The 27,862-nt window shown below is 45.9% G+C and overlaps 1 protein-coding gene across 2 annotated transcripts in view; it reads left to right on the top strand.

Annotated features, from left to right (window-relative positions):
- The window catches only part of LOC144771512 (aquaporin-3-like), a 52,633-nt gene extending 25,067 nt beyond the window's left edge, over positions 1 to 27,566 (top strand). For both annotated transcript variants that reach the window (XM_078655926.1, XM_078655925.1), the window contains 3 exons: positions 15,179 to 15,297; positions 23,417 to 23,634; positions 26,583 to 27,566. In XM_078655926.1, the coding sequence (XP_078512052.1) occupies positions 15,179 to 15,297; positions 23,417 to 23,634; positions 26,583 to 26,769 (524 nt within the window). In that variant the 3' untranslated portion in view covers positions 26,770 to 27,566. The remainder of the gene's footprint in view (positions 1 to 15,178; positions 15,298 to 23,416; positions 23,635 to 26,582) is intronic.
- The last annotated feature ends 296 nt before the right edge of the window (positions 27,567 to 27,862 follow it).

Below are 27,862 nucleotides of genomic sequence, written 5' to 3'. Positions count from 1 at the left end.
GCATCGTTTCTTATGCTTCTAGAACATTGAGGGGGGCTGAATTTAATTATTCTACAATTGAGAGAGTTATTGGCTTGTACTTGGGCAGCCCAGCATTTTTCGACAGTTTTTGTGGGGTACGTAATTTGTTCTCAGAACTGACCACAAGCCCCTTGTAAATATGTTAAGTGCGGGTGGTGGCAGGATTTTAACGGCCCGTTTGGCTAGGTCAGCAGCCAAATTACAAGAGTATCAATGTACCGTGGAGTATATTCCCGGTAGACTCAATGTGCATGCAGATTGCATGTCTAGATTGGCCTTGCCTTGTCAGGGTGATGAACATTCGGAAGAGTGTGATGTTGCATATACTACAAAGGTCATAAATATGTGTGATATGGAGGTGACTTCTGAGGATGTTTGGATGAAAGCTATGTCAGAAGATGATAATCTTTGTCTTGTTGATACCTATTTGAAGTGTGGTTGGCCTGAGGAGAGGAAACTGTCAGGTGACTTGGGTTCTTTTTTCAAGGTAAGAGATGAACTTATGTCTTTCCACAATGTTATCACTGGGGGTGACAAAATAGTACCTCCTTTTGCTGTCAGAGAAAATTTAATTAGGATTGCACATGAGGGCCATATGGGCATGTCTACCACTAAGAGACGGTTACGTGAATACTATTGGTGGCCTTCAATAGATGCTGTTGTCGATAGATGGGTCAGGAATTGTCTTCCATGTTCCAATAGTGATAAGACTGTAAAACCTTTATCTACTCTGGTTGCCCCTATTGAGTATTCTGAGAGTCCTTGGAGAAGGTTGGGGATTGACATCATTGGACCTTTGAATTTGTCTGGTTGTAAAGAAGTTTTTGGATTAGTTCTTATTGACTATTTTTCGAAGTGGCCGGAGGTCAAAATTGTGGATCGGGTTACCTCTTGTCAAGTCATTGAATTTCTTAGTAATATTTTTAGTCGTGAAGGTTTACCTGAAATAATCTCTGATAATGGTTCGCAGTTTATCAGTAATGAGATTGAATTGTATTTCAAAGAGCAAGGTATTACTCACAAGAGGGTTTCCAACTACAACCCACAGGCCAATGGTCCGATTGAGCGTTTTAACAGAGTGATTAAAGAATCCATTCAGTTGGCTGTCAGAAGTAATTTAGATTGGAGGAAGGCACTTCGTGCTACTCTGCTCACTTATAGGATTTCACCTAATTCTGTAACTGGCTGTTCCCCATTCGAATTATTAAGAGGTCGTAAAGCTGGCTCTAAATTGTTACCCTGGTGGTTGAAATCTGATGTTTCTGATGTATCTTGTCCTGATTTAAACAAAGTAAGAGAACGTGTCAAAGCGTACCAAGAGAAAATGGGGAAAAGTTCGAATAGGAAAGTCTCTAGTCACAAGATCAAGATTGGTGATTTAGTTTGTGTAAAATTTGGAAACACACTTTCTAGAAGGTGGGCTAAGTGGTCTGATCCTATTAGAGTGACGGAGGTTTTCAGTAAAGCTGTACGTGTTGAAGGAGGGAAAATTTGGAATTTTAGACGTGTATCCATTGTTAGATCTGACAAATCGCTTTTCAATTCTAAGAAGTTTTCTTCTCATGTGAATGATGAGGACCAACATTTTTTGGATGATTTTTACACTCTGCAAGATTCTCAAAATGTTTGTTCTAATGATTTTTCTTGTTCCAATGAGCCTATGATTTCTATTCATGATTCACGGGATGTTATCAACAACGCCAATGATGACTCTGGAGTTTTGAGTGGTTCTAGTGTTGTTGATGGTAATCCTCTGGGACATGATGACTCAGAACGTGATATTGCAGATCGCGTTATTAGGAGAAGTTCACGTGTTTCGCATCCACCTGTAAGGATGAAAGACTATGTTTGCTCTTAGTTTTTTTTTCTGTTTTTTTTCTTTCTTCAATGGGGGGAGGTGTGTTGTATGCTACTTGGTTGTTCCTTGGCATACAAGTTGCAAGGAACTTCGAATGTTCCTTCTCTGTTCTGACTCTGGCGTTCTGTGGAAGTCAGTTGGAGCCTTACTGCACTTGATGCCACTTGTGGTTGTTAAGCTGTTCCTTGTATATGAGAATAAAACCTATTCCTGGAACAAGATCACCTTGAGTGGACCCAATTACTTCACAACAACTATCTCGCCTGGACGACCCAGTGTAATAACCAGCTAAGCTGACTATATCATATGAACTACCATAAAGGTAGCTGCATAGCTGTTCAAAGCTAACCACATAACGAAAACCATGAAACTGCATGTTTGTCTCTTACGCCTCACAATCCAAGACAGTACTATGCTCTGCATCCCATAACACAACTACGGCCCCTCCTTGGTTATGAACGACATGTAAACACTTCCCACATAAGTGCACATGCCGACATTTCAGAAGAGGAAAGTGAGAGATTAAAAAAAAAAAGCATAATCTGGAGAATGTATATCTGCCAGTGACTTCTTTTGAGGCCTGGATTGGGTCATTTGGCATGTATGGGACTTGCAAGTGTGCTGCTCCAGGCTCGCATATCAGAAATGCAGATATATGGTTTTCCCTTACCTGTCGGGAGCATGGAGAAAGCACTTTGGCAGGTAGAGGGAGATTGACAGAAATGTGGTGCACAGTCCTGCAGGAGAAGGTGCATACGCGGAATCACATAAAACCAGTCCCTTTTGGCTCAAGTCTGCTGAGCTGCTGAGGAATCGAGTTTTTGCATGCAGGCATCAGGAGGCAGGAGACTAGCCTTGAAATCTGTTGTCTCCCGCCTGAATTGGGCAGGATGGCATACGCATAGGATCAGAACAAAAACATCCTTCCAAGCACACACACTACATGTTGTGCCTGGTACTCATAGGTAAGCACGTCCGAGTCCCACCTAGGGGTAGTTAGTGCTATATAAATGATACAATAATTTGCTCGGCTGTGGGGGAGAGGGTAGAGGCAGATAAATAGTTGTGTAGGTACTCTGCCATTTTGGAGGATGGGTTTCCAACCTTGCAAATTGACCCGCATCCTATATCACAACAGTTGTCACTTGTAGTTTTTCCACTTGGTGTAAGTGCAGAACAACTTAAGCGGATGACCTTGCCAATTCTTTTGTTCATGTCCCTATCGTGTAAATCGATTCCCTACTAAAACGCTTCCTAAAATGAAATAAACCCCGAAATGTTTTGGAGCTTAAAGCCCCCGTCTAAGAAACAAACGCTGGTATTCGGTAGTGCTTTTCATTTTATTGTAGTGTAAAATACTACAAGCAAGTCAAACACTTGAGTGCAATATGGAACATATTAGTGCTCCTCTCCAACCTCCCCACTCCGGCCTCCTTCCCCCCCCAACCCCCTGAAATAAATCCGGTATACAAACTGAACGCATTTTGACAAGGGAAAAAAGTCTCTGACTTAGGTAAACAATTGGTATATTCTACAATGGCAATTTTCCAAAAATGTATGTTTTTTGTTACTTTAATTTTCTCAAATTAATATTTTTAATGTTTTGCTGGTTGTAATGAGTTGTTTCCTTTTAAAAGGAAATAGTGCCAAGTTCTTTGGAATAATGCTATTGGTTTTAGTGACACTTTTGAAGTGACTTAAGGAGATAGACTAAAGCTTCCTCAGGCAGCTTTGCATCTCCCTGGCTCTTCAGATAAGGTGCCAGATGCCCTCTCCCACGCACCCAGTTTGAAAACTGCTTCATAGGAGCAATCCATGTGGTCTACAGAAGGTTGTTTGATATCCCAGGGAACACTGTGGGCTGACTTGGGGGCTGTGAGCCAGCACATCTCTCCTACATACGCACACAGGCTTGCCTGTGGAAGGGCTACATGTTTCAGCCATCAGCATCTCTTCTGTTTACAGCAAGTGGTTTGATATTGGGGTGGCTGAAATATTCTATTCCGCCAGCGGAGTTGGCAGAATTTTGGTGACTCCAGGTTACTCTTGTAATTCTGAGTTCTGGACGAATTCTACCATTGCCCATGACGGAATCTTTTCTCAAAAGCGCCTCCAGGAGGGTTAGTTAGCGACCGAGATTTGGCGTCCCCCTAGCACGATTTCCAGTTGCTAAGAAAACATCCAGTGAGCTTTTTCTAACTTAAGTGGCCGTGACCGTTCGTGGTCAAAAGGCTACCACTAATTTACTCGAGCAGCAGCAGAATCAACTCTGCGCCCTCTGGCAATGCTATTTCAGCGCAGAACGCGATACTGGTACAAAATCACTGTGTGATGTACCTATTTCCACCCGTTGGAGTTCAGCGGAGTCTAGCTCCGTCCGCCTTGTCATGTGTTTTCCCGCATGGCCTGTCGTGCTTTTCCCTATGCTAGTCTAAGTGTGCACATTGTAGGCCCCATTTTCTTTTGCACACGTTTATTTGTAGACACATTAGCTTTGTGCCACATTGTACTTTCACACGGAACCTGCATATGTTTTTGCATTCTGTTCTTTTCCTTGGATTTAGCCTGAACACGCTGGATAAGGTTAAAAAAAACAATGCCCCTTGTTCTTTCTGGTCAGACATTAGCACCTAGACATAACACGAGAACGCAGCTGCTGCTTGTGATCATATAACTGAGAACAAGAGCTTGAGAAAACACACACTTAGCAAGGGTGCTGAAATGAGATTGCGACGTCAGCTGACATGTAGAATGTTCATCTATGTATGGGTATGGGGCCCATCACTAATCCCAGAGATCTTTGAGATCTAATCATTAGTTTCAGTAGAAGAGAGGGAGAAGGGTTAGGATATTCTGTCTTATAATGACAGGGCTTTTTATGACTTATTGTTTATTGACCATGCTAACAGTATTTGTAGTATGCATTTGTGAAATTGTGGCACGAATACTGCATTTTAGGACACAATAGTTGGAATAAATATTCCAAACTTCCTTTGTGTCTCTTGTTTATATTATTGTGGACAAGTACGAGTGAGAGTGCAAAAGGGTGTATTGTGTTGCCGCCATCCCTGAGAGGGTCAAGAGTGTTGTGTTCTGGGGTGCTAATTCACTTGTTTCTCTGTTCAGGTTAGCAGGGCAGGTGAGGTACTATATCAAGTTTGACTCGGGCTCATAGATACAGAGGTAGTATGGCGACTCAGTCCCTACATGCAGATGTTCTATGGTCCCAAGCGTAGTTCTGTTCCTGAACAGAATCCCTTCAACAACTCTTAATTTGATACGGTGCATCACCTTGAGCTGATCTAGGATCTGCAATTGACAGGAGTATAATGATCAACATATCCAATCCTCTGATACTAGGAGTAAATACCCCAACCAGAAATGTACCTCTCCCTTGTTAATTGAACATGCAAGAGTACGTCTAGTTATGGGAAGTGTGTTCTTGTATGTGGAAAAATGCTTTAAGGCCACGAACCCTCACCTACCCAAATATTAAAAGAAACGTGGTCAATCTAGAAAAAAGGCTCCCCTTAAATGGTCAACATATTTCTGCCTTAGTGACCCAACTTTGGGTTCAGAGGCATTCCTCAGGCCCAGTGAATACAGTCCCTCTGTGATAAACAACATTTTTTGAAAATATTTTTATTAGCGCATGAAATCAAAAGCACTCAGGTACAGGTAGCATTCAAAAATACGTTATATACATCTCAACTGCAGTGCATATGTCGTAGCTCCAACATTACAATTTTCCGATTTTCTGTTATACTAACATTGAACATTCCTCTTCTATGCATTCCCCCTCATCCCTCCTCCCCTTTCCCCCCTCCCTCCCGGCACTCGTCAGTTCCTCCAGTATTTTCAGCCTCACAATGTTTCTCATCATCTCAAACTTATGTACAGGTGGTGTAACTTGTCGGTCCCCATGACCTTTCGCTAGTGACATATCCTATCTACTCCATCTTGCATCTTGGAGTTAGGGCTGGTGCCTTCCACGTTACTATCCCCCGACATCCTTCCCAACGCGTGCTACTTCTGTGTGCCTTTTAGGCCAAGTGTGTCTCCATGCATGCTTCATATTCCGCTATTAACGTGTTCAACTCAAGGGAGATCGGTATCTTTCGCAGCCCCCTACGCTCTTCCCTGTGCAACTCCAACCCTTCAGCCTTCCCCCACCTCAGCACTTCACTACTCCAGGACTCTGTCTGGCGGCCTCGCTGCCTTCCATCTCACGGCTAAGGATCGTTTCGCCAGAAGCAGTGCTAAGTCTACGAATCTAGTGGACACACTGCGTTTCTTCTCCTTATGCCCCAAGCCCAGTATGCTATACAGCGGTGTCTCGTAAGGCCTGTTCAGTGCTACTGTGGTTAGGGTATGCCGGATCGTAGTCCAGTAATACCCCAGTTTAGGGCAATCCCAGAACATGTGAAGGAGCCCTGCATCATTCTGCTGATATCTAGGGCAGTTGTCCCCTGCCTCCGGGAACATTGCATGTATCCTGTGCGGGGTCAGGTAGGCTCTGTGCACTATCATAAGCTGGATGAACTTAAACTTGGGATTTCGCGATACTTTCTTTGGCTGTTTCAGGATCTTGTCCCATTCCTTATCGCTGATATTTTTGCCCAGGTCCCCTATCCACCTGTCTCGAGTGTGCTGTAGTTGGACAGCTCTACCAGCTCTGATACCTCCGACAGCCATTTAGTGAGGTGACTTCCCGACCCCATGAGGTGTTGCATTGTAATAAGTGCGTTTGTGTCTGGCTCCATGCCGGCCGCAGCCCAATGGGTGGTAATGTAGTTCGAGACCTGTGCGTGCAAAATGAACAGCGTCCATGGCGTTTGGTGTAGACGAGTAAAGTCCTCGTTTCCCAGTAACCTGCCCTCCGAGAAGAAGTCTCCTATGCTCGACACCCCCGTGCCATGCCACGGCTGTAGTCTGCGCACCGCCCATATCCCGGTCCCTAGCGGTATGCCTAGCTATGGTATCGTAGGTGCATATTTCGTGCGTTTATTCGCGTAACCCACCGCCTTCTTCCAGCATTGGATCGCCAGCTTGAGTAGCGGGGGGGGCTGAGGCCGGTACACGTGCCCTTGGGAGCAGAAGACTGTGTATCGCTCCCTTACCTCTATCTATCTCTGTCATGTTTAGTTCTTGCAGATTACGGCCTGCCAGCCAGAAAGCCAACCATTGCAGTTGGCATGCATATCCATATGCGATCAGATCGGGTACCCCCATACCACCTTTGTCCGTTGGGAGTTGCAGCTTAGTTAGGCTAATGCGTCTCCTGCCCGACCCCCAGACTAATTCCGTTAGTAACATATTCAAGGCTTTGTAGAAGGACATGGGTATCATCAACGAAAGGTTCGTGAAATAATACAACAACCGTGGGAGCACCACCATTTTAGTGATCGCCACTCTACCCGCCACCGACAAGGGTAAAGTGATCCAGAACTTCACCTGTGACCTCAGGGACGTTAGGGCTTTTCCCAAATTACCATCCAGCATGTCTGCCTCTTCTCTAAAGATCTGTATACCCAAGTACTTGAACGTTGTAGGAGCCATGACAAAGTGGTACGGCTCGAACTGGATGTGCGGGTCCGTCAAAATCCCACGGAAGCTATATCCATAGGATTTGGATTCATTGATCTCTAATCCCGACAGGCCGTGGAAGTCCCGAAAAATGTCCGACAGCGTTCGCAAGGGGGCACGCACATCATTGAGGAATAACAGTATGTCATCCGCGTATGCCGAGACAATATGACGGGCAGTAGGGCGGGCGATCCCAATTGAAGCAGCCTCAGTTCTCACCTTAATCAACAGAGGCTCCAGTGCAATTATAAAGAGTAATGGAGAGAGTGGACAGCCCTGTCGGGTGCCCCTCGATATTTCAAATTGTGCAGAAATATACCTATTGGTCCTCACCCGAGCAGTAGGGTTATGATCTAGCAATTCTACCCAAGTTATGTATGCCTGTGGTATCCCGAAGCTTTTCATGACCGCGAACATGTAGTCCCATCGCAACGAGTCGAAGGCCTGTTGCAAATCCAGGGCTATGCATCCCTCTGTGTCTGGCCCTACAGCGTCCTCTAGCATCAGCTGATTCAATCTTCGAAGATTTAGAGCGGTACACCTGCCCGGTACAAATCCACATTGATCCGGATGTATGATGTCCGGGATACAGGGAGCGAGCCGGGCTGCTAATATTTTGCTGAGGATTTTGTAATCTGTATTTAGGAGTGACAGGGGCCTATAATTCTCTAAATGTAGGGCTTCCCTACCGGGTTTCAACATGGACACTATTTGCGCCTGCAATGTCGACTCTGGCAGTCCATTACTGTCTAGTGCCTCTGTGTATACCTGTAGCAGGCGGGGAGCCAACAGATCTATATATGTGAGATAAAATTCAGCCGGTAGTCCGTCTATCCCCGGTGCTTTGTTGCGCGGTAGAGCCTTTATTGCTTGTCTGACTTCAGCCAGCGTTATAGGGCCCGCGAGGGCCTTTTGCTGCGCCGCAGTCAGTTGTGGGACACAGAGTCGATAAAAACAACTCCAAATCGCGCGTCGACAGTGGGGCATGCGTGCCGTACAGAGCCGTGTAATAGTGCTGGAACACTCGGTTGATATCTGTTTGAGTTTGTGTGAGTGTCCCGTGCCTGTCTAGTATTTCCGTGATAGGGGCATTCTCTGGGGCGTTCCGTGTCAGCCGTGCAAGGAGCGTTCCTGTCCTATCCGCTTGTGTGCTGTCTGATTGTGTATTCCCTGAAGTCCACTACCCATAGTTCCTCTAGTAGTTCCGCATGTTCTATATTGGCCTCCTGCAGTTGTGTGAGAATGCTGTCTGTACCGGCGGCCTCATTTTCTAGTGCTGCCAGACTTCCCTCCACCACTTTCAGCCTATCGAGTATCCGATGTTTTACCCCCACTTTCGTGCCCATCGCTACCCCTCTTAGTACCACCTTAAAGGCGTCCCACTCCACTCGCCTACTGCTGGCCGTATTCTCATTTTCGGCGAAGTATCGCTCCCCCGCCTCTAGTAAGGTTGACCTGAATGTAGTGTCTTCCAGAAGACCTGGAGGTAGGCGCCAAGTCGGAACGGGTGATGTCGTTCTACCCCATTGTAAAGACAACTGCACAGGGTTGTGATCCGACAGTGTTTTACCCATGTGTGCCGCAGGTGTGATCATAGGTAACATAGTCCTGTAACAGAATAATCTATCTATCCTGGTGTGCTAATTATGGGGGGGGAAATAACACGTGTATTCCCTATCTGTAGTGTGTAACACCCTCCAGGCATCATCTAGCTCCCAATGAGACGCCCAGTGTGTAAGCGCAGCCGCTTGTTTCCTACTCTCCGTTGCATGTAAAGGATGGTGAGATCTATCCAGCGTAAGGTCCAGTACTGCGTTACAATCTCCTCCAATTACCCAGACGCAGTCCGGCCAGTCCGCTAGAACCCTACTAAGCTCAGCAAAAAATCTTGACTGGTCTGTATTCGGGGCATATATGCTGCCTAGGACTATATAGGAACCATTCAGTAACCCCTTTATGAACACAAACCTACCATCCTTGTCTATTCATGATTCTACAAGTTTAAAGGGAACAGTGTTGTGCACCCAGATTGCTGCCCCCCATGAGAACGCCGAGTATGTCGTGGCATATAGCTGTTCCCTCCATTTCTTTAACAATTTTGCGCCCTCCGCCCCGTTCAGGTGCGTCTCCTGTAAATACGCTATGTGGACTTGTCTCCTATTCAATTGTGCTAGCACTCTGACGCTTATGGACTGACCCCATACCTCTCACATTCCAAGTGCAGATCCTAAAACAATCAGGGGACATCATAACACCACATGCCTGTTCTACAAAACATTGTCAGCGGCTTTCGTGTTATTATCAAACGTAAACAATATAGCATATCAGCGAGTGCCTGTAAACCCCCAACTCTAAGGTCCCCACCCCAAAACCGTGAGGGACCAAACCAGTGTACCCAACAGGGGTATGAACAGTACTTAATCTTGCCTGCGCGTGGGGGCGTGTGCCCAAACAGTCGCACTTTGAATAGTCAGATCCCAGTAGCCGCTGCTACTGCACCCCCACCTACATCATGTTAACAGGTCCCATTCCCCCCTGTCAAAAGTTCAATGTCATTAGTCATTACTTTACCAATCCGTTGCGACTGCACCGTTACTCAGAAGTTCTCAGCCGTTTGTGCCGTGATGCGTGGGAATAATTGTAAGCTGTCACCCGCATCAGAAGTCTCTGTTCGTGAGCTGGAGTGGCTGTTCGATGCGGAACCCAAGGTGGCGTTGTGCACTGCCAGTGCGTTAGTTGTCAGCATTGCCAGTTCGGGGTCCCTTCTTCACCTCCCGATGCCTCATGTATTGTGTTCCCTGCGGCCTCCGTGTCTGCAGCCTCCGCTCCGGTCCTTTCCGCGTCCTGGCTGTCCTCCGCGGCTCCTCCTCGTGCCGAATGTCCATCCTTTTGAGACGGCGGCGGTGTAAGCGCTACCTCCATCCATTCGGAGGCCTCCTCTGGGGTGTCAAAGAAATGGGACTTCTGGTTGTGTATAATTCTCAGTCTTGCAGGGAAGAAGAGTACGTATTTCAGTCCGCGGTCTCTCAGTGCCTTCTTCACTCCCCAGAAAGCAGCCCTAGCCTTTTGCACTGCTTGTGTAAAGTCCGGGTAAATAGATACCGTTTGATTTTCAAATTTCAGTGGTCCCTTCACTCTAGCCGCTTCCAGGATCGCATCCCGATCTTTAAAATGTAGTATTCGGGCTATCAGTGGACGTGGTGGGGCCCCCGGTTTTGGTGGTCTGGGAGGCACCCTATGTGCTCTTTCCACACTGTACATCGGAGTGAGGGTTCCACTATGGTTTTCAGCCACTCCTTCCCGAACCGGGTCTGGTTCCTGCCCTCACTTCGTTCCGGAACGCCTAAGATGCGTACATTGTTGCGTCTCGATCGTCCCTCCGCATTATCCATCCTGTCTCTTATTCCTAAACTGTTTTTCCAGTGTCTCAAGGCGTGAAGAGTGCTCCGTTTGAGGGATCAGATCCGCCAGGGCAATCTTATGTTCTGCCACTTTTTCCGCCAGCTTCTTATGGTCGTCCTTCAGGAGCGACAGGCCCGTCGACAGAGTCCATCCTTGCTTCAAGGGCCTCTCTTGAGACTCTAATTTCGGTCAGGATAAGGTCCAGTTTGGCCTCTTGGGAGGTCATACCGGGATCAGGGGATCTTCTGAGCCAGAGGAATGTGGCAACCTGCGCTGCTCTGGGTCTTGTGAGCGAAGCCTATTCCTGCCCATGGTGCGGCGCGCTATCCTGGGGCTTGAGTCGTTGCAAATACACGACCTTCCGGCGTGCCACTGCCCAGTTCCGGCACAGTGCGTGGTCCGTTCCGTTGGATATAATGCTCACACCTCTGTACCCCAGTGTCGAGTGGCGTCACTTCTCGCCCCAACCAGCGCGGAGCGCCTTCACACAGCAGTGGCCCCAACCGGGGTATTGACTGCCGGTCACCCGTGCACAATCTTAGATGTTAGTGGCCAGGGCCCACCCCGCGTCTGATTCCCACAGCGTGTTGCCTCAGATAGGTCGCTGCTATTTGCCAGGTGTGGGCTCTCGGTTCTTCCCTTGGAGCATATTATCAAGTTGCGCCGGTTGTTGTATGCAGCGGCGATGTGGAGAGTATACAGGTTATCCTGCTTGCCACACAGGGGAGTCCCGATCCCACCCTGCTTCTGGACTGCTATGTCTCGTGTCGTGACCGCGAGTGTCCAATACTGTTAGGCTCCCACACTCACCGCGTGTGCCATACTCCTCCGGGTGTCATCGACGCCTCGCTCAGTCGACCAGCTCAGCTACTTCAGGTCCATAGGCTAGGGGGGTATAATGGCGCACTCTGCTACAGCTGTCCGCTGATCAGGCCGGGCGCGAGCACTGGTGTTCAGACCACAGCCGGGCTCCTCGGCTGGTCACCGCAGTCGGCGCCCCGATTCCGTCAGGCCCTAAGCTCGGTCTATGTCCGTCGGCCCTCCAGCGGCCGCCAAAGCAGAGTGTGTGCAGTCCCTTCCGCCACCACGATATCACCGCTGCAGGGAGGCCCCAGCACTTGTAGTATCCACTCCCGGAAGGACCAGGTCCCGGCTCTCCGCTCCGGCCCTACCCCACTCATGTGCCAATGCTTCATACACTGTGGGCCGCAGTCGCAGAACGCCCCAGCCACGTTTCTCCATTCTCGGCACCCCGGGGCCCCCGGCGCCCTCCACAAAGACCCGGGATCCTCGCCGCCAGGTCGCCTCAGTGGGGGAGAGGGGGTTCACGGCACCTTATGGCAAATCCCCGGTTCGCGGCGTTTCCAGGATATGCCCCCACACGGTCCGGGACACCGCACAGCACTCCGGTGGCGTCCCGCGCCCGGTCCGCCTTGTCCGACACTGGTGGCTGCGGTTTCTCGCCGGTGGCAGGCCTCGGCCCCTCCGCACTCCCCACGTCGCCTCCGAGGGCACCCGCCTTCTCCTGCACCGGCTCGGGGTCACAGTCGTTATCCCTTCACAGCAAGGGGGCCCAGAGATTCACACTGGGTTCCGGGCTGTGACGCGGTCAGGATGACGTGTCCGGGCGGATCGGGCCTTGATGTTCACTCCGGTCACCTCCCACTTCCGGTCCGCGGGGTTCAGCACTGTGGGCCGAGGCTTTTCCGCGCTTCTAGGCCACAGTCTCTCCGTCCTCACCTCCCTCTCCAGGTGGCCTCTCCACGCCTCGTCTCAATCTCAGGTGCAGCCGCTTCGGTTTCTCGGTAGGGGGAGATAATGGCAGTCTTCTAGGGCCATTTCAGGATATTTTGCGCGTGTTTTGGGGGTTTTCACGGACGGAGCTAACTCGGCTCACGTCCACCATGCTGCTCTGCTAGCCACGCCCCCCCTGTGATAAACCACATAAAACCTGGTGCTGGCCTATTGATAGTAGGCCAGAAGATGCAGCCAGTGGCCCACAGTTCCCTCATACCTCAAAGGACAAAAAGCATTCTCAATGCACAAGGAAAGTGCCCAGTCCACTACCAAACTAATGTGAGTTGACCTGGGTAGCAGTGCCTGCCACAAATATGTCACAGTAGTGCTGGAGGAGGAGTCCTGAGCGATTGTACTCTCAATGTAGGTTTTCTTCTCGCTCTCAAGCCTTATTAGGCCCTCTAGATCGTGAAGCTGTATAACACAATTATAATTAACACAGTCAGTAGTGATCATGGGCTGCATCTGACTGGCATTTATTGTGGAGTCCAGGCATTGTGGAACAACCACCCACACCACTCCATGTACATGTAGTGTCATGGTGAGTGCAGACACTTATCAGCCCTCTGCATTATGCTGTCAGTGTAGCAGGAATATCTTCTAGAATGTCACTAGGCATACATTGGTCTAGAGACACATTGTTGGGCATTTTGAAGGTACTTGAGTTTGCGTTGCATGCATGCTGTATTAAACCTGGGCCCCAAACTGTAAGTAACCATGTGATAGTGCCTGTAAAAAATATAATGTATTTAGGCCCTCAACCACAAGAATGACCATACCTTATCTTTGTTACTGAGCGGAACAACTCTTGGCAATCTTGTCTTTGACTTGTTTGCCTCAGTATCTAGCTCAGTCGCACTGGTATATTTGCTAATCCATTACACATGCAAATAGTTTTACCTCACGAGTTTGCGATTTTACACCTTTGCCCACTAAGAAGTCCATTGAAACCCATGTTCCTTATTGACCGGAGTAAGCTTTTCCATTTGATCATTTTATTTTATCTTATCCTCTGCTGCCATGTGTCCATCTAAGAACATTCTCCTGATCGAGCAGTGGTATTATCAACATGCATTCCTGAGTCGGCAAGTAACACTCCTCTAAAGATCAAACCTAATTTTCCTTGAGATCTCTCACTGCGGAACAAGGTTCCCTTCCCAACAGCCTCATTTTCCCTCACCCATCTCCTGTAAATAGATTATACTAAGCTCCTTATCACCAAACCAATGCAGGAGGTTAACCTAACTTCTCGTCTCCCCAACATTCCTCGACCTAAATAAATTTTATGCTGTTCCCAGAGACTGGGTGACACTGGACATCAGATAAAGGTTCTGCAAACTGCCAGAAAAAGAAAGAAGTGTGTGTTCTAATAACAATCTTGGTGTCGCCTCAGTTTTAAATTCTGGCAGCATAGTACTCACAAAGTCATCCTACTCTGACCGCGTCACCCTATAAAATGCAGTACGGTTACCATATTGGATTTGGAGTTTGTAGTCTCTGGTGAATCCGGTATGCAGTCCAATTGAATATGATGGCGAGTGTCAGAGCAGCAGACTGTGATATAGTTAACTTTCATCCCCAGCCAAAAATGTGAAATACGGAAAATCACCAGATAGTGAGCCTATTCATCTTTCCTCTATAGAGCTGTTGTATATAACTGTAATGGTGACGAAGACCCTATTCAGAGGGCCCATAGCTAGTGTCTGAATATGGCTGTGAAGTAATTTAGGGGCAGATGTAGGTAATCTCAATTTACCTATTCTTAATTACCGAATCATACCGATTCGGTATTTAAGAATGGGTATATGGGATGTAGGTAATTTTTCGTTAAAAATTACCGAAACGGTAAGTTTCGGTAATTACCGATTCGGTAATAGCCATTCATTCCTATGGGCCTGGAGGCCCATAGGAATGAATGGTAATTACCGAATCAGTAAATACCGATTCGGTAAAAGGGGGAAAACATTGAAGGGTGGCAGGGTGTCACTTTGACACCCTGTTGCACCCCTCAATTGTGTATGGGTGCCCATGTGGCACACATACATGCCCTAGGGCATATATGTCTGCCACATCGCACTGTTGGAAAAGCAAAAAAATGCTTTTTCAAAGGTTTTCATTATTTACCACCAGCTTGTAGTTGGTGGTAAATAACAATCCTTAACTGAGGAATGCACCAACTTGAGTGCTCCCTACATCCTGGATTCGGTAATTTACCGAATCGGTATGTTAAGAATTCGGTATTTTACCGAATCCTTAAATTACCGATTCGGTAAAATACCGAATCCTAAAAATATACCACCTACATCTAAAAAGCCCAAGACTGGTCGGTAACGGCCGAAATTCAGTAATTTCGCCCGTTACCGACCGGTATTGGGCGACCTACATCTGGCCCTTAGTGTCAACAGTACTGAATGCTAACTTTATTTTACATCTGGCCCTTAGTGTCCACAGTACTGAATGCTAACTTTATTTTACGCAGCACTGAGATCCTCTACTTTTTCCCCTCCTCTCCAGATGCTCTGCATGTGTACAGTGGTGGGAACTGGACCGTGGCGGGACCTCAAGCTACAGCTGGGATCTTTGCATCCTACCCTTCGGAACACCTCAGTGTCATCAATGGATTTACAGACCAGGTCAGAATAATTTCGTCTATTGGCTTCTCGAGGAATGAGAAGAGGGCTTCGGATGTAAATATTCCCTGAGGAAGGCCCTTGATAGTTTTGAGTTAACACTGAGAGCTGTCCTGATATAATGCAGGTAGTACTGCACTATGAATTAGAACTGCCTTTAAATCTAGCCTTGATTTTAATATTGGCAGGAGCTACCTATGTAGATTATACGATGCAAAGCAAGAAAGTTATTTTTTTAAATTATTCCAGCCACTATCTTTATTTCCTCATTCAATATACCATATTGTATGTCATTCTCTGCTCGTTATTAAAACGTTTAATATTATTGTAACTTTGAACAATGGAATGGGTGTTCACCGTGAAACTTTAGACATGCACTAGATGTATATACCCTGGTTGTTTTAATTTGCAAGTTTTAATGGAGGACGTGTGATGCTTAGAAAGCAAGCACTTCAGGGGGGATGATTCAAGGTGTCCAGCATTGGTCTTCATTGACCAGGTTCATGCCTGGTTTTCAGTCCATCCAGGTGACTAACTTCAATATCCACCTATCTAACTAAATCTATTTAGTTTGATTAAGTGTTAAATGAATCTCTAGCAAATGTAATGAAAATGTATCATTGCCGTCTCTTTGATTCTGCATTGGACACCCTGCTAATAGTGAAATATTTTTATTTCGTTAACATTTGAAAATGCATAGGTATACATTTGAATGTTTAGAGTAGAATGAACAATAGTTCGTTTAGAAAAAACATTTTAAAAATGACAGATGAAGCATACTTATAAACCTTTAGCCTTAATGGCAATGTGGCATGGCTTAGTATTGGCACCTTAAGCCTGCTGCACAGTGTTGCTTTAATTTAGGGGTGATCCTGGGTGTGAGTGAAACATTAGGGCAAAATGTGTCATTTTTGCTGTTGCTTTCTTTTTTCTCGTCACTTCAACCACCAATAACAATTCAAATAAGTGACTTCATTTTTTAAATATATATATTTTTTACTTTAAATGAGATCTACCAGTATAACAATTGAAATTGTGCCATTGCAAAAGAGAACCTACATTTTAGTCTACAGAACTCTGTGGTATTCTTTGGCCTCATTTATTCTATCGCTAAATCCGTTCGTTTGCAATAACTCAAGGAGAAACCAGCCTTTTTGCAAAGCCACCTCTGCAAATAAACCCTCTGAAATTCATTAGGGCTGAGAATTGGTTCAGGAGAAGAGGGCGATGATTTGGGTAAGTATTAAGTTTAGGGTCTGGGTAAAGGCATATCCTAATATAAATACATTTTTACTGGATTTGAGTAGGGGTAAAACCACTTCTGTGCCAAAAAACCTTACATTTAAAGAGAAATCTTTTGAAATGTGAATGCGTATAGTAGAAAATACCTCAACCTTTTAGTTAGTGGGACAGAATTTTTACCAGTTGAGTTAAAAATGGCAGTAAAGGATTTTGAATGGCAACAGTTTGGATTATCTGTGGGATGTGTAGATGTGAACTGAGGGCTCACATGAGTTTGTGGAACCAGTTGACGCTAAAAGAATGTAAAGGCGTGTACAGCATATTATGCACTACTGAGCTAAGTAATTCCAGCAATGATTAAAAATCCTATCTGTGTATTGTGCATACAATTGGGCAAATCCCATATAAATAGGTTCTCTTTAACTAGAAAAAGTGGTATTCACACCATATATGTTTGGGTCACGTTTTAGTAGTAGTCTTCCTATTAATTATTGTTGTACCCTATATGTGTGCAAATTTGGTTTAATTTTACGGTTTTCAGCCAGATAGATTCACTTGGCTCAGGAGACCATGGCAATAGAATCATGATGTTGTTAGATACTGGTATGGGAAGAGAGCAGTAATACAAAACATCACGTCTCGTTACTTAAAACAAAAGAACTGACTATCCCTCTTGTAAAATACGCTGTTGGTGTAAAATACAATTTGAGATATGTGTCAGACTCCTACTGTGGAAGAAGGACTAGTTAAAAAATATATATAACACAGACTCCTCCATCCGCCCCAGGCCCTATACCTCAGGGACAAGCATATTCAATTTAGAGGAGGGGCATGTGGGGGCCCTCCCAGAGCCAATGGTGGCCCTTGGGACCCCATTCCTCAGAGCTGAAATGTAAAAGGGTGGGGGGGGGGGGGGGCGAGAAGCCAAGCATCCTCCCTCCCCAAGCCTTAAAAAGCCCCTATGGGACCCCATCTCAAAGGGCTATAACTTAAATTAAAAGGGTGGACGGACTGCATATTCTCCTTCCCTTAACCTTTAATGGCACCGGGGACCCATCCCCTAGCTGCCTCACTTACTGTGTCCTGTGGAGCCCACTCCCGGGACACAGTAGTTTTCCTTCTTGCACTACCACGGGCAGGGGAACATTTGTTTGCTCCTGTTTGGCGGGAGTATTTTTAAAGCTTCAGCCAAACTGTTGCAAACACAAAATCAGTTATCGGCCGGAGGAAGATTTAAAAATGCTCCCCATGTTGGAGCAGAATAGTGTTCTGTTTCCCTATTCGCACTCCTACTGGCAGGTAAACGACCCGCATATTGCTCCTGCGTGGAGGGAGCATGCAAAAAGCAACTGCTCCCTCCAGGCGGGAGCAATGCCGGCTAAAGCATCATGCGGAGAGCCGATTGGGGGCGGGGGGCGGCAGGCCCTCTCCCCTCTTTTATTGTATTTGGCCCCAAAGGGGCCAGGTGAGTGGGGAAAGATGTAGGACCCCGCAGATTATGGCTCCTTTGGATCAGGGCCTTAGAAGGCGTGGAGGGCATGCAGCCTCCTCACCTATGAGATTCCAAAAGGCCAGCTCTACACCGCACCCGCCAAAGGCTGTGCCCAAAATCGGGTTTGTAACCTGCTGGGGGCCAAAGGCTGTGCACGGCAGATGTCTGGCTTCATAATTGGTAAGAAAATATTACTAGTGATGTCATCAATGATATCATTTGAGATGTCATCAGTGATGTCATTAAATGTAATGAGTACTGTAATAAATGAGGTCCTAAACAGTGCATGGGGGGGGTAAAAAAAAAGGGGGTCCCAAAACGTGTTTTCCCCATTCAATTTCCCATAGGAAACTAAAGACATGGTCACAGCCCGAACTACTGAACGGAGGATCCGCGCGCCCCCTCCACCCCGATCACGAGCTGTATGCTAATTGTCTGGCAACACTGCAAACCAGGAAGTGTTGGCAGCCATCTTGTGCCTCTGTAGCACTGAGGCACAGGAAAAGAGAAAAACAAACACCCAAAACACAATAAGGGGGCAGGGTGGAAACACCCTGACCCCCTAGGCCTGCTCAGGGGGTCCCACAAGTCCACCCCAAACGTTTCTATATTTTTTTTTTATCCGGGGATCCAGCTGCTAAAAAAAAAAAAAACTAAGCGCGGACTCCTGCGCTTCGTTAATATTTAGCCCCTGGGTGGGCCAAGGCCCAGGGCAAACTTTATCTTGTAATGGGGGCCCAGAGGGGCCCCCCGCAGCCCCGGGGACTGCCACCCCTGGGGCTTGTTAAAAAAAAAAAAAAAAAAGAAACAAATCTAACCTGTGTGGGGGGGACTCGAGTCCCCCCACACCACTCGGGGACCACCACCTCCCCGGGGCACTATTTTGCTAATGTAGGGAGGGGGGGGGGGGGCGCGGCCCACCTGGAGTCCTGTGATGGCCCTGAGGACTGCCACCCCCCTGCCATAGCAAACGCTGCTTTAGTATTTGGAAGAGAGCAGGGAACCTGCTCTCTCTTCCAAATACCAAAGCAGATTGCTTTTCACGGGGAGCTGCATCTTACCAGCTCCCCGTGTGGAAGAGCAATGCCGGCTCCCGGGGAACTGGCAGGACCGTGGGGGGATTGGGGACCGCCCCCACGTTCCCCAGCGGATAGGACCGACCTTGGGGGATGGGGTCCCTGGGACCATAAGTGGCCCAGGAGGGGAGGCCATGTGGCCCCCATTATTAATTATTTTTTTTTTTTTTTTTTAAAGTAAGGGCCGGCCCTGGGGATGGGGTCCCTGGGGCCATAAATGGCCTGAGGGGAGCCACGCAGCCCCCCTCCAATAATTATATCAAATTTAAAAAAGGCATTGCCCCGGGGGATGGGGTCCGCGGGGCATGGGGTCCCCGGGGTAGATTTTGGCCTCGGGAGGATTAAAAAAAAAAAAAGAATAGGGGTCAGGCCCTGGGGGGTGGGGTCCTCGGGGCCAATAAATTAGGAAAAGAAGGGGGCGACACAGCCCTCTTCTTTAAAAAAGTTAAAAAAAAAAGAGGTCACGACCCTTTTTACACCTCTCTGCAATGCAGCTCTTTGCCAATTAATGGAGGTACCTGGTGGGCCAGATGCACCCCAGGGACCCTCAGGATTCAAGGGGAGCTAATCCCCCAGCTTAAAACGTGCCACGGGGTGCGTTTGCACAGTGGTGAAGGGAGGGGTGGGCGTGAGGTGACATGTGTGCAAACACGCCCTGTGGCACGTTTTAAGTTGGGAATGAATTCCTTTTCAATCCTGAGGGTCCCTGGGGGCCAAGTAGCCCACCAGGAACCTCCAGTAAGCGCCATGGAGCTGTATTGCAGAGTGTTGTAAAAAGGGGCGTGGCCTCTGAAAACCTCTCTGCAACGCAACGCTGGCGCATACTGGAGGTACCTGGTGGGCTAGTTGGCCCCCAGAGACCCTCAGGATTGAAGAGGAATTAATTCCCCAACTTAAATCGCGTCACAGGGCGTGTTTGCAAACTAGTCTCCTCAGGCCCTGCCCTCTTCCTTCACCATTGTGCAAACGCGCCCCCTGGCGAGTTGTAAGTTGGGGAATTAATCCCCCTTCAATACTGAGGGTCCCTGAGGGCCAAATAGCCCACCAGGTACCTCCAGTATGCGCCAGGGATCTGCGTTGCAGACAGATGTTCAGATGCCACGCCCCTTTTTACACCTCTCTGCAACGCTGCTCTGTGGCCCTTACTGGAGGTACCTAGAGGGCTAGTTTGACCCTAGGGACCTTCAGGATTCAAGGGGACTTAATCTCGCAACTTAAAACAGCCACATGGTGCGTTTACACAGTGGGGAAGTGAGGAGATTGGGCCTGAGGTGACGTGTGTAAACATGCCCTATGGCGCGTTTTAAGTTGGGGAAATAAATCCCCTTCAATCCTGAGGGTCCCTGGGGGCCAACTAGCCCACCAGGTGCTTCCAGTAAGTGCCGCTGCGTTGCAGAGAGGTGGTCCAGGCTGTGCCCCTTCTTACACTTCTCTGCAACGCAGCTCTGTGGCGCTTACTGGAAGTACCTAGTGGGCTACGACCCTTTTACTTCATCCATTCCTAAGCACTAAATCTTTTACCCATTACTCCTTCCAACCCGTAAAATCTATAATTTAAACGTGTGTGTGTATGTAGTAAGTCAGTCAGAGTTTGGTCCTCATAGCGTGGGTTAACCTTGACAGAACCAGACCAACACTATCTTTGTGAGGACCGGTGTGTTATGAGGACTGGTCCCCATAGTGTGTTTAGGTACTTTGAGCGAGTGTATCAAAAAACTAAAAGTTCATTTTGACTATCCGCTTTATAACTTTCCCTACTATCAAGGCGTGTGTGGAGTTAGAATAGTAATTACACACTTTGCCTATATAGGGGGGGGGGGGGTGTGTGTGTGTGTGTGTGTGTGTGTGCGTACATATATACACTAGTTTTTGTCTATTCTTCCATTAGTTAAATGCCATTTCGTTAAACACCACTGAAACCTGTCCATACTTCCAAAAATAAATAAATTGGAACGTTAATGGTCGTAGAAATGTATAAATCTGACAACCCATATTCAGTGGTTTAACATTGTTAGGAGAAATACAACATGCAAATACGTTCAGAAACCTCATTTTCACATTCCTCATATCAAATGTTGAAATTGGGATCCTAAACCGACTAATGGTGTGAACCAGTAGTTTTTACTATATTTTTTCACCAAGCTCTACCGAGTCAATGTTTTGGCTATGTTGTAAAGTTACAAAAAAGGGTAAACCCGGAATCACTGGGACCTGGGGACAAGACTTTATATATAATAGTGGTCCCAGCGTCTTACAAACTTTGAACGGGAGGGGGGGGGGAACAAAGGGAATTTCAAAGAACACAAGTCATGAGAAAAAGAGTTGCGAATCACCAATGTTATTTAACCACATTGGGAAAACAAAACACATTAGAACCAAAGAACATGTTGGTGGAACAATTTTACAAAAACACCTTGAACAGGTATCACATTGAAGTGTGTGGTGCCAAGAGGGATGAGGGCGAAAGAAAGAACATTGAGTAGTGAAAATGAAAAGGGAAGGTTAGGTGGAAGTGACAAAAAATCACATACAGTTTTGGTCTGTATACATCGTATACCAGATGGTCTAAATCCGCAGTCTATATACATATATATGCCATATAACCATAATGAACACAGTTGATTAATCACTGTCAATTCAGTATTGGCAGATGTTGTGAAGTTGACATTTCGATACGTATCTCTTTTTCTCATGACTTGTGTTCTTTGAAATTCCCTTTGTCCCCCCCGTCCCCCCCCCTCCCCCGTTCAAAGTTTGGAAGACGCTGGGACCACTATTATATATTTTGGCTATGTTGTAGTCAATCATTTCTGGATTTAGGATTTAACTGGCCCCCAATGCATACAATATGGTACATTACCTCAACTATTATATGCTCCGGATGACTTATAAATATTCTCTGTAAATAACCCAGATGCTCATTCGATTTACATTCATGCTGCATTAGATATGCAGCATAAAATTCACATAAACCTAAGGACAATTGCACACGCTTGTGCAGCACCACCCAATCCGTATTACTGGCATTGGAACTTCCAAGTTATGCACTGCAGTCAATGTGCCCTGAAACCGGTCCTAGGATGCTTGTTTCCAGTCAGGGAGGACCTGGCCTGGCAGTTCGGGCTGCTCCCATTGGTTGCAGGGTCAAGACTGATTTGCATTTGGTTGGGTTCAACTGGAATGGTATGGGAAGCAAAAAAAACCCGATTGATTTAGACGCAGATCTGCGTACTGCGGTGAAAGTATGACCATGTTCTGCATTCTGTCCATCAATTGTTTTTGCATTAGATATGCAGCATACAATTCACATAAACTTAAGGACAAATACACACTTGTGCAGCACCCATCAATCAGTATTTCTGGCATTGGAACTTCCAAGTTATGCACTGCAATCCATGAGCTGCAGCAGGCCACCTTCAAAGCTCTCACGGAGACTATGCTGTAACCTGCGGGTAAATCAGTTCACTCTTATATATATCGATGGCTCCTTTTATACAACACTTGGGAAAGTCCATTGGTCTTGTGTCAATATATCAGAAGTTCAGTGGGAATGTTTTAAGCTAATATGGTTCACAAAGTAGTGCCTACCTAGAATCATTAGGAGCTGCTCTACACTGTTTGTTTGCATATTTAGCTTCCCTTTGAGCGACAACTGAAAGTGACGAGCATAAAATAGTGCCAATGTTTGCATTGTGAAGAAATAAAGTTCGAAGGCAGATAGCTAGGCGCTGTCATAAAGACACTCCATTAACCCTTCTCTTAGTGATTTTAAATGAGATGGGGCACCCTGTAATTTTACCATTTTGTCATTCAAATTATATATTACCTAGCAGGAGAAGGTGAAAAGTAAGGGCAGTTAAAGCTACAGCTGGTATGATAAACCGAATTTGCATATGGCTGGGTGTAATCTGATGTGGCATGGTAGGCAAACTAACAATGGGTATAAATGCTACCCTGAGGGATTGCCAGAGGTTACACAAATTTCAAGCATTCTTCCATCACCTTTGGTATGTTTGATGCATCTCTTTATATGTTGTTCTCACCACACCATCCATTTGTCCAGCTCACTGTAAAATCCTGTCTCCTTTATTAAAGGCAGTTTCGTCTTAAAATAAATTTTATTGGGTAAATTAAAGACCAGTACCAAGATTGCCTCATGTAGATGATATGTTAAGAGTAATTAATCGACTAGCGTAATACCAGTCATAGGGAGAGGACAGAGGAACACATTAAACTAACTATACCAAATATTGACCCCTTGGCAGTGCTGTAACTTTTCTAAGTCTTGTCATTCTCTTCTGAACATGCGCAGGTGATTGCTACGGCTGCTCTGCTGATCTGCATTCTGGCCGTGGTGGATGAGCGGAACAGTGCTGCCCCACGAGGACTGCAGCCATTTGTGATTGGGCTAATGGTGTTGCTGGTAGGCCTTGCTATGGGATTCAACTGTGGCTACCCCATCAACCCAGCCAGAGACCTGGGGCCACGCCTCTTTACTGCCATAGCTGGATGGGGGTTTGAAGTGTTTAGGTAAGAGTATGTGTATCGTGGATGATGTAATGTTTGTTACCCATTCTTCGAAGTGCTGTATTACTTGCATGTCCGGTCTATGCCGCACTATCAATAGTGGGGAGAGACGAATATAACATCATGGGAGGAATCTGTTCTGATGGACCTTCTCTTGGAGTCGGTCACTGTTAAAAAGTATGCTATCATGGAGGTCACCTTTCTGCATTCTTCCTAGGAGGATCATCCCTGTCCTGTGTGTCTGGATGTGCAGATTAAAGTAGAGCTCTTCAAAAGTCATTCGCTGTCCTCAAAGTAACACCAGTTATTGGGGGATTACCAACTAGAAAATTGGATGATCTATCACCAAGAGGAAAAATCTGTGAAGGCATAAACATCCTTTGAAGTTAGTTGTTGAGATGAATATACAGGCATGTAAATACTGCAGGCGCAGAGAAGAATTTAATTTCAACTTGTTAATGCCAAATTTCGTATGTATGCTAGAAGTACTAGAACAATAAAGCTATATGTCTACCGAAGGAGATACAGATTTATGTTTGTTTATGGGATTTGTAAAGCGTGTGACTACCCTTGGGCATCTCAGCGATAAAAAATTTGAAGTACTGAACCCTAAAGGTGCCAAGGACAGGACGGCTTGGATTAGTATTCTGGAACAGTTGTGAAAGAGTAGGTTTACATATAGTAATATTATGGCTACATATAGATATGATGGCAGTAACGCCCGGCAGGAAGAGGTAGAAATGCTTGGTTGGTCTTGGCCGATTTGGTTAGTGAACAACTAGAGATTTGTGAAAAATTGGGCTATTTGTTGAGAGCGGTGGAAATCACACTCCAGCAACAACCACAATCCTTGCAAGGATGAACCACAAAAGTGAGAGACCGGTAAAGCTTAGATGGGTGGGTCTCTCCTTGAAGAATCCTACTCTGCTCTAGGAACACCCACTAAAAAAAAATCTTCTTGAACATGTGGACTGTAGGTTGATCTTGTTTGATGTATTAAGAGTTTTAAAAAGCTGGTGCGATATCCCCGGCTGTAGTACATCCAAAACGTGTTTATCGATTTAAGCCAAAAAGGCGTAATTTATAACCTGCAACAAATATTCTTTAGCAAGAAGAAGCTGGTGATTGAGCGCCTCTTACCCCGTAGAAACTTGGTTGCCTTCTGTAAATAATTAAATAACATGCAGAAATAAGATCATTTTGAAATGTGTGAGCAACTATCAATATTCAATGAATGCACACCATAACAATTGCTTTTAAATAAAACAAATGGTTTATTAATCTAATAAAATATTCTTCTTTGTAATGAGAAATTTTTTAAAAAGTGATCAACTTTTTATCAAAATTACAAAGAAATATAAGCCATATATTGGTTTGTTTTGTGCTCGATATATGTATGGTCATATTTGTAATTCGTTGTTGTTGATATGCCTGTAATTTGTTAAATCCGCCTTGCCCAGGTGTTTCTTTCCCCAGAATTATATATCCCTGTTGTGGCGATTTATCTCTTATTCAGGGGCCCCGTGCTTTACAAAACTGTAAACCCACTATTATGCCCTTCATCATTTTAACAAAAATCTCCGGGGCTAGAAGTACACCCGTCCAAAGCAAAGGAGCCCCAGAACAGTTTGTTATGCAAAAAGAGTTTTGGAATATTACCTAGTCTTTGATGCTTTCTTGAAGGCATTTTTTTCTATGGACCTTTTTGATTTAGTTTTTATGATTCGAACTCCGTACAAATCACGCATTTTCGTTTAGATCTTTTATGGGATGCCCAGAATATGTTTTATAGACTTTCAAGTCTTTAGACTTACAGAATTGTAGATTGATTTATTAAGCCCCTTAATGATTCTATTCTCTATTTGTTAGTGTTTAGCAAGATTCTTAATGGCCGCAATAAGGATTAAATGTGGGTGGGGGATGGGGGGGAACTATAGTAGTTTCTCCCAGTATGGTTCCTCCATAAACCAGTAAGAGTTGCAAAGTAGTTACTTAGGGGCCGATTAGAATGGCGGACGGATCACCACCGCCATGCAGGCGGTGGCGATCCGCCTGCCACCTATTTTCCCCCACCATATTACAATGGCGGGAGGGACCGCGGCGGACGGGAAGACCGTCTGCCACTTTTCCACCGCGGTCGCAAGGCGACCGCACCGGAAAAGGTCTTATATGGTGGCGGTGTCTATCAGACACCGCCAGCCATATTAGGATGTGCTGTGGGCAATGCCTTTCCGTGGCGGCAATGCGGCCACGAAAAGGCATACGGTCTTTGCTTTGGGTGCCCGTTGCGGGCCCCAAGTGTCAAGGGGGGTTTAGGGTGTGCACATGGGGGGGTACTTATGGTACCCCCCCTGCGTTTCAAAATACAACATGTCAGGCACCGCGCGGTGCCTGTCATGTTGTGCTTTGAAACGCACAACATGCATTTTTAGCATTGCGGCGGGCGGTGTTTTCAGCGCCGCAATGTTAAAAATGCGGAATGCACCCGCCACTGTGGCGGATGCATCCTAATTCGAGGCACGGGACCTCCGCCCCTGTGGCGGACGGTCCCGTTCTACGACAGGATGGCGGACGGACTTTGTCCATCCGCCATCCTAATTGACCCCTTAGTTTGTTATACATAGAACTGTATACCTCTTATGCAGGGAGGAACGCCTAAACAGAAAATTAATCTTAATATTTTAATGTGATATCCATGACTACATTAGTTGTGCTAATGTAAACCAATTGAGGCTTCTTTTATGATTACATAATTATTGCTTTAAAACTCTGTCTGTGCGGACTTGGTTTGTATGTCTTTGTGCTTTGCAACCGCAATAAAGTGTTCGATTGGAACAATCACAAACCTTTCCCTCTTTGTCCCTCTGCCATTCTAAACGTATTTATAAAAAGTTGCCTCTCATACCCTAAGGAGTGAGAATGCCTGTCTAATTAATGTGGCTTTTTTGTAGGGCTGGAAACCACTGGTGGTGGGTACCGGTTTTGGGGCCCCTTGTGGGTGGCCTGATCGGCGCCATTATCTACGAGCTGTTTGTGGAAATCCATCACCCGCTGGATGAGGAAAAAGAGGTCCTCGATGACCACTGTCCTGATCACCCAACATGTACCCAATATGAACTTGTTCACAGCGCAGCATAAAATCTGGATTTGATGCATACTGAAAGGAACGGGTCTTTCTTTGGATTTGGATATTCCTGATGCTTATGGATGTGATCCAATGGAGGCTAATGACGTCTACCACTTCTTTGCCAATTTATGAATAGCTAACCAGAATAAATGCGAGGGGCGTCAGAAAATTGCATAGAGGTGATGAGGTGTGGTATTTTTTATGTGTAAACATGGAATTCTATATTACACTATGATCTTTAAAAATAAGTGGGATTCTTAGAATTGTCGGAACTCTACAGGGGTCACCCTCACTGCAATGAATGCTAACATATTAATTAGAGGTACCTGCGTTCCCGAAAAAGGGTTTTCCTGGTATTAAGGAAATGCATCTCATTATAATAGCCAGTGGTTTTATTTTCCTCTTCCATGTTTTGTTTTGTATAGGTGTCCTTTGAACATTGGCACCACAAAGCGATCTACTGAGCTTTCCTCGATTGGAGCCACAAGGCCTCCTTTTTGCCTAATACAGTCTCAAGAAAATGTCTACCCTCTGACAAGAGTTCAAAGTAACGCAGCTTTGCTCTAGGCATTTGATTACAAAACACGTATGCTTCAATAACGAGTGTTGCTCTGTATATGCAGCAGAAATGGGCTGATGTGTTAAGGCAGTCTGCTGCAAATATGACAAATGGGTGTCCTTGTACACTTCAGCTTCTCCTTTAAATTGTTCCTGTCAGTCTCCTGTTTCTCTAAACGTTTTAAGTGTGTTGTATCTGTGTGCATTCCTGTCATGTGCTTCTAATTATCGTATTAATTTTTATATGCTCAATAAAAATGTTTTGTATTATGAGATTTAAGGACTCCTCATTTGACTTTCACAATCATGATCTATTTCTATTTTATTATTCTTGTATTGCACTGAAAAGATCCAAGGCAAGTGTACCATGTCTTGGGAGCGAATATTAAAGCGATGGGTATATGACACTAGACTCCAACGTGAATAATGCAAAGAACACAATATTTGATTAGATTAGAACTCTGGAAAAAACAATAGACGAAAACAAAATTAGGACCATATCCAGCATAAGAAGTGTACTGTGAAGCATTAGATATTATAAGCATC

This window comes from Lissotriton helveticus, chromosome 8 (assembly GCF_964261635.1).
Source record: "Lissotriton helveticus chromosome 8, aLisHel1.1, whole genome shotgun sequence".
Classification (NCBI taxonomy): Eukaryota; Metazoa; Chordata; class Amphibia; order Caudata; family Salamandridae; genus Lissotriton; species Lissotriton helveticus.
This window is presented reverse-complemented; position numbering and strand designations above follow the sequence as displayed.